General features: G+C 39.7%; 1 protein-coding gene across 1 annotated transcript; it reads right to left on the bottom strand.

Moving 5' to 3' along the window:
* Positions 1-2,903: 2,903 nt before the first annotated feature.
* six3a (SIX homeobox 3a) lies at positions 2,904-7,109 on the bottom strand. The gene is made up of 2 exons (XM_066696997.1): positions 6,110-7,109; positions 2,904-4,049 (listed from the first exon to the last, which is right to left on the bottom strand). Exons 1-2 carry the CDS (start codon positions 6,799-6,801, stop codon positions 3,857-3,859), a joined length of 885 nt encoding a protein of 294 aa, XP_066553094.1. The 5' UTR covers positions 6,802-7,109; the 3' UTR covers positions 2,904-3,856.
* Positions 7,110-7,919: the final 810 nt, after the last annotated feature.

Genomic DNA, 7,919 nt, shown 5'->3' with positions numbered 1-7,919 from the left:
TAGTAGGCTAGAAGTAGACTAATAATACAATAATTAATACATAATAATAATAATAATAGACTTATACAACAATCATTAGCTATTTGTACGTTCATGGGTTACTTACATAACAAGCTAATAGACCATTATCAGTTGCTTTTATAATAAGTTATTTTGATACAAACTAATATATTAATATATTGTGCCGTCGGAATCCGTCTATTTTCAACACAAACTGGTTTCTGATTCCTCACTGGTCAGCTGTGAGTTTTTTTGTTTTTTTTTATATAACATAAGCTACAAGTACAGTAGGTACGTGGAGACGAATACTATTTTTGAAGTAATCATAATTTACACCCCATTAAACTGTAGAAAATCCACTCGCAGCCATCTGTTTGATTTAATCTCAGGCCGTATCCCCTTTATTGATAAAACGCTCTTCATCTGCCGATTAATTTCATCTTAATCAGGGTGCAGGGTTGTCATGGCCAATAAACTAATAGAGACTCTGAAGGGGCTGCCGATAACCATCAGCCAAGACGAGCAGCACCGGCGGGCAGTGTCTGGGATAGGCCCTATCTTTCCCGGACAGGCGGATTTAGGTGCAGAAAAGGGCTTAAATGCAGATTTTCATGCATTTCAGGCACCATCACCTATTGATGTGTTTTTTGTTTCCCTTAATGCAAATGTCAGTACGGTATAGGACTCGATACATGCATGCAGTCACCTATACTCGTCCAGTGGGATATTATTAAGCCTAATTTTCAGTGTCTTTGATCAGGTTTCTGTGGAAAGTATCACACCGATCTTCAGAGAAGACCAAACAGACTCGATTTCAGTGTCTGTGTAAGGTCACCGCTATTGCGTATTTTAAAATACTGCTTTAGTTAGAAGTAGAAATGATCCCAAGAGCAGAAAGTTAGGCACTTGCGGTGCGCATGCGCGGTGCTGGAGCTGAAGTTCAGCCAGTCTGTCCACACCAGCGGGCTCTGCAGCAGAAGCAGATCTACCCACGACCTTGGACGTGAAGTTCATGCTTTTGAAGCGATACAGAAATACAACTTCCAGTTCACTGTCTGATTAAGTAAGCGCCTTATGACCCAATAAATATACATGTGTTTTTGGATTTATGCGAATTAATATCGGAGTGAATAAATGTTGCACCGAATCATAACAAGGCCTTTCAAACACATGCAGTTGACCTGTGGTTAAACAATTAAACTGCTCCAACTAAAACCACGGCTGGTGCCCCGGCGACGCTCCTTTTATTCGGCTTCCCCTTATTTCAGCTGAACAGTTTTCTGTCTCACACTGAACATTGTCACAAGTTTCAACATTTATTTTCGCGAGCACAGTCTAACTTTTTCTTAAAGGTGCAGAAAATAAAGCATGAAAGGGTTACAATTAAAATGACTTGGCTGAATAATTGCTGGTTCCCTTTTTAAATTTTTAAATTTTCTGTCAATTTAGTGTCAATGAATTTAAAAAAACCCCGCGTAATTGGCATTTGAAAGTAAACCGTTTATGGAAATGACTTACTCAAATAATTTACTGAGATAATGTATTTAAATAGTGAGCTCGTTCTTTATGCAGATGTTACACCAATGCGCACGTCGGTCTATGTATATATTTGTATATGTGTCCGTGTACGTGTGCATTTTCCTTAAAGACGCACTGTTTATGGTTAGTCGTGCAATATATTTGCTCCAGCGCTAAGTGTGTGCTAAAACAAGCAGGTGCTAAAATAGACATGCATGCATACATAAATACACCAATGCTGGAAGATAGAATTATCACCTAATTAAAAAATAATAAGCGTTCAGGCTAAATTTAATTTATTTGAGGGTGTAGTTATAGTAGAGTTCAGAGGTCTGTAAGAAAACTGAAATCATAATTTAACCTGTCACAGTATAATATTTTCTTCACAGTGCGCTACACTGCAAGATCCTCACTACAATGTTTTTGTTATTATAATTATAATTATTACTATTGATAATATTACTGTTGTTAACGGCACTAATACTGGCAGTAATCATCAATAGCATCTTGGAGATGCACTTAGTGAGAAGGTGCACTGGCCTCTTTTTATTTCTCTGCACTAAAGACATCTATGCGGATAAATAAGCGTCGCACTGTGTGAAGAACCTCGGGGATCGTAAGGAACAGACGAGGAATAAACTTACAAAAACGTTTCAGGACCAGTTTAGTTTCTCTCCACCTCATTATTATTATTATTATTATTATTATTATTATTATTATTATTATTATTATTAAGTTACTATTGCTTTATTGCACGTATTTAAATAAATGCAACTGTATGAAAGTGGTGTCACGGTCTGAAATTATCCAGTGTGTTTGATAATAATAATGTATTATAATTGTGTTGTTATGATTGAGGAGAGTTCATCTGAATTCTGTGATGCAGAAGAAGTAGGTTTTTGCTGCACAAGGAGCTGGTGGGACACGGCTGGGTTGTAAATAAAGGCTCTTTCACAGTTTTACAATAGGAGTTTGAAGCAGGGGAGGAGCTCCCAATGATTAGTCCATTTAATGGCGCGTTTACTTAATTTCTGTATTCATTAGTGACCATAAACAAAAGGTGAAGCTGGAGCCCCATTCAGCGCGTTTACTGTGTATTTATTTTATTATTATATTTATTTATTTACATATAAACAAAAATACTTTCATGTCACATGTGCTATTTTAAAGAACCTACTGGAGCCTCCACTCGGGCATTTTTAATTTGCACAATTATACGTATTTGCAGGAAAACAATATAAAATCGATGTCTGGCAAGCGTTGGTCAGTGGTTGATACTGGCAAGAGCATCATGGAGGGACCCGCACATAGTGCAGATATTTCCCCTTCACGTTTTACACAAACTCAGTTTTTCACACACGGAAATAACCACAGCATACAGGATGTATAAGAAAATGCAATACTGTATTTGATTTAGAAATTTATACATAGATAAACACGCAGGTAAAGAAACATTGAATAATAAGCGCCCTATAAAGCGACCTTTGGAGAATATATATTTTTTTCAAGTTGTTGAAGAAAACTCCAAATAGCTTTTGCATAAAAGTGAACGATAGCACTCGATGTTATTCTACCGCCATATTCCCCTGTTAAACCAAACCAAAGCAAACCAAATAAAAAATAAAAAACCTATAGCACTTCGTCAGACGTTTTGACAAATATTTTATGTAGGACCACCAAGCCAAGAAAAGTGAGGAAGGATAGAAGAGGAGGAGGAGATAGAGCAGGAGAGCAGTGTCATATACAAGCATATCTCTACACATATATATTACAGACTGGGTGAATGATCTCAGTATTTAAGATATACACAATTCATATAAAATCTTGAAATAAAAATAAAAATCTGTTACAGTCATAACTATTCGGTTCCACGGTTGACCTGTACCCACAGAGGCAGTGACAGAGGTGTAGAAAAAAGGTGCTTACGAGTCAAATGATTGTCTGAGGAACATAACAGAAAACGAGAGACCATTGCATCTTGGTTGACCGGCATCACCACTTGGACTAAAACAGATAGAGATAGATTTAAAAAAAAAATAAGAAAAGGCGATAAACATCTGGTTATTCCCTCTTCTTGGCGCTCCTTGTAAAAATATTGAACGTAGATGATTATTATTATTTTCTCAGATACAAAAGAATATCATGCAATTAGTGAGGGGAGCAGGGGAAGCTGTGCGTCCATGGAAAGCGCTTGAAAAAGACGTGTTTGTCTCTCTCTTTTAAAATAACGACTGGTCCTCTTTTTTTTGTCTTCCCCGATTTTTTTTTTTCATAGTCTCAGTTTGTCTTTATTCGGGTCCATATTCCCTGTTTGTTTTGTGGTGTTTCTCTTTTTGTATCATACATCACATTCCGAGTCACTGGAGGTTACAGAAAGGATGGACGTGCCATTGTCCACCCTCTCCGTCATACTGGAAACACTGGTGGTCGGACTGGCCGCCGTAGACGGGGACTCGGCCGAGCTGTGGGGCGTGCAGCCGGACTCTGACAGCGACCGCAGGCCGTTCTGCCCTATTGCTTGGTGCTGGAGCCTGGAGGAAACAAGGGAGAGGGGAAAACACATCGCAATTAATACACATCCCAGTGTATCCTTGTGCAAAATGCGTAATTCTCATGCAGCCACTGAAGCGTGAGCGTTTAACCCCCATTCATGCCGTCGCCCCCCTGACCACGCAAAAGCATGTGCATACCAAGCACCGCGAGCAGACCAGAAAAGTAATGGTCATCAGATCTGCTCATCAAAAGATAAAAAAACAAACCCCCCAAAAACACGAATGCAAGTAAAAAACTAAACCAGGACAGAGCAGGTCCGATTCGCGTCCAACGCACAGGCGTCCTGTAAGAGAGGATTGATTTATTTTCCCACCGAGACATTGTGTTGTTTTTGTGTCGGTGTTGTGGGGGTCGCTTTCATATGAAGACGAACTAAATGCAGGTTATTCTGTCACGTATAGACACACATATATATTTAAAATCCTAATACACCGTCTGATTTATGTATTGATGCGTTTGTTTATTATTTAAATATATATCTATAGGAGTATATTTAGCATTTCTACGTGTTTAAATATGTTTTCATTGAACGTTGCATCAAATAGATATACTTAATCAATTAATGTAACATATTTAGGCGAATTGTTTTTGTCACAGCAACTGAGTTGAACAGAGTACAATTCAAGCTTTATATTTAGTTTTATATAATTCCTAAATATACATGTATACATGTGTATATATTTAACGTGCAAGCACATGCCAAATTCTACTTGTATATAAATATATATTTGTGTCTGTAAATATACTACTAGTGTATTGTTTCTGGAAATACACAGCTGTCCTTTTTATATTTAAATGTATTAGATATGTTTATAGTTTACTACTAATAATAGTATATTAATAGTATTATAATACTACTAATACTAATAATATAATAAACACAACAACAAAATAATTGTTATGTATTGGTCTCTGTTTTTTATTTGTATTTTAACATTTGAGGTCAACTCTTTTGTGATGCAGAATAGAAATTAGTTTCCTGCCAAAGCAGAAAATATCAAACGTGTAATAGGAGAGATTACAGAGCGTTTTATGCGGTTTTTTTTATTCTTGCAAATGATTTAGTTTAGTTTTAATTGCTGCCGAAGCTGCTGAAATGCGAGGCAGCCCCCAATGTTTACTTCTCTCCCCAGATGCACCTTTACTGCTGGGGTCTGTTTGACTTTCTCAGCCCTTCACTGGTACTTTCCACATTAAACTTTCCCTGCTCCAAATAAGAGAAAATGTAAAGCATTGCTGGTGGAAGTTTAGCTGTAAGATGAGTGAATCGGTGTGTTTTTGTTTATACAGTATATAGAAATATAAATAATTTAATATAGCCTAAATAAAAATAAATATACATTAATATAAATATACATCATTTTGATATGTATATGTAAATTATTTTAAAAATACTAATATAATATTGCTCATCCCATATATATATATATATATATATATATATATATATATAAAATCAAGAATTTGTATTTTATCTGAACTATAATAATAACAACAATAACAATAATAAATTATAATTATTATATTTAAGCAGCATGCTGCTGTCGTCGTAATTTTTTTAAATAAAATTAAAAAGCTAGAAATGGGCCGATTTTTATTTGGACAACAAGGCTGCAGTTGCTCTGACATGTTTCCATTTTCTCGTTATTTTACACCTCGGAGCTCCAGATTGCCATTTCATTTCGAGAATAAACACACATGTTCTGCTCGGCGAGTGGGTTTCACAATGTGTGTCTCGGTGGCTAAAAATGATTTCGTCTCTGGAAACTGATCTATGGCTTGTTTACACGCGAAAATAAAACTTAAAATGTCGCTGAGATTCCCTCCCTAGTCTCGGGCTCCCTCTTTTCTCTGTTTCTCTTTCGCCTTTTCATTTCACAAGACGACAACCCGTTGAGTCGCTTTTAGATTTATTTTGTAAGAATTCGACCAACTTATTTAAAATGTTTTCAATGCAAATTTCTTTTCCAGCTTTCTGTCACACATCTCCGTGCAGTGCGCGCTGCACACCAGGACAAAAAAGACAAACCCAACTGACCTGTTCTTTGCAGCTGCGGCTCTGTCTCTTTGCCTGCGATTTTTAAACCAATTCCCGACTTGTGTGGGAGTGAGTCCAGTGGCCTGAGCCAGTTCCCTTTTCTTGCTGGGGTTGGGGTACGGGTCCTGCAGATACCACTCCCTGAGGAGGCTGCGCGTCCGCTCCTTGAAGCAGTGGGTCTTCTGCTCGCCGTCCCAGATGGTCCTGGGAAGAGGGAACTTCTTCCGCACCCTGTACTTGTCGACGGGTCCTAGGGGGCGACCGCGCAGCTTCTCGGCCTCCTGATAGTGGGCTTCTAGCCACATGGCCTGTAGTTTGCCGTGGGAGTCCTTGGTGAACTTGTGATTCTCCAGGATGTGGTACAGGTCTCTGAAATTGCCCGTGTGGAAGGCCACCACGGCGCGGGCGCGCAGGATGGACTCATGCTTGTTGATGGCCTCGCAGGCGCCCGGGGCCACCGGCAGGGACCAGAGGAAGCGTCCCAGGCGCTCGATGTCCCCGGTCTCCTCCAGCGTCTCGCAGACACTGGCCACCTGCTCCGGGGAGAAGTTGAGGGTGGGCAGCTGAAACATGGACAACTCTTCTGGAGACCGGGCGCTGGGCGCGCTGCTCGCCAGGACCAAGGGGCGATCAGCGAAGTTTGGCAGGAAGAAATGGGAGGGATAAAGCTCTAAAGGGGATCTGAAAACCATGGAATGACCTGAGAGAGAAAGAAAATTATCAAGGAAAAAGAAACGACGAGTCAAGATTGAATGATTCAATAGCTCTCGCCTAATGACACCAGCCTCATAATATCTCCCCTACATCCACCGTGAGTGTAAGCATTGAAACATTTTGTTTCGCTTTTCTATTGGTCTCCTCCGTGTCGTTGTGAGGTTGTCATGGCAGCCCTGCCAATCACTGTCAGGTGTGCCAATCATCAGCCAGTACGTAGAGGCTTCAGCGCCGCGCCGCACGCACGGGGGGTTATCGCAGCCTGCATCGCCACCCCCCCGCCCGGCTCGCATGCAGGAAAAAGCCAATGTGCGCGTATTTGTTGAATGGGATGAGCAATTAGAGGGTGGAATATTATTGCGATCTTAACGAGGCTCGTTAAGGCTAAAGAAGATATGTAGGAAAAAGGAAAGGGAGGGGGGAGGGGAGCTGGGGTGCCAAATGGGGCAGGCTGGAAAACTGGAATACACATTAGAATAAAGGCTTCTAACCGAGTCAATTTACACATGATTTGCACGTAGTTTCGCTTCATTCGGCCCATCTGAACACCATTAATTCCGGGAAAGAAAGGGAAGATGAGATCATTAGACCCATCCTAATGGCAGTGACCATGCCAGCGTCAGCGCACCTCAGAATTAAACATAGCTTTATCTCTTTCTCAGGTTTGCACTTTTTTTTAATTATCTAGAGATTGACTATTCTTAATTAGCAATATGCATTCCAAGATAAAGGGCGTTTTAACAGGATATGTCAATACAGCGAGTTGATCAATCCGATCGCTCGCTGACATTTACTGCAGTTACCCTAAATAATCGGAACAGGCTTGCAACCTCGCAAAAGTGGAATTATGTCACTGTGACAATGCACCGAAGACCTCCAGATCCAGATCCGTGTACCGTTTTTGTTTGCAGCAGTTTGGGTTTGTGGCCAAGTTTAGCTGTTTCAAAACATTGACTTTCAGACGGATGATTATTACCGCTTAGTAGAAGGTTAGTAAACAATGAATTGGTATTAAGTAAATACAAATGGCAAAGGTAATCTAATTGAAATGTGAACGTCGCAGAAAAACAAACACGTTGAATATGTGATTGTACAA

The sequence above is a fragment of the Amia ocellicauda genome, chromosome 23 (assembly GCF_036373705.1).
Source record: "Amia ocellicauda isolate fAmiCal2 chromosome 23, fAmiCal2.hap1, whole genome shotgun sequence".
Taxonomy (NCBI): domain Eukaryota; kingdom Metazoa; phylum Chordata; class Actinopteri; order Amiiformes; family Amiidae; genus Amia; species Amia ocellicauda.
This window is presented reverse-complemented; position numbering and strand designations above follow the sequence as displayed.

Coding starts and splice junctions, on each gene's coding strand:
- six3a (XM_066696997.1), bottom strand. CDS start 6,801: ATGGTTTTCAGATCCCCTTTAGAGCTTTATCCCTCCCATTTCTTCCTG. Junction 4,050..6,109: donor GCCGCAGCTGCAAAGAACAG/GTCAGTTGGGTT, acceptor TGTTTCCTCCAG/GCTCCAGCACCAAGCAATAG.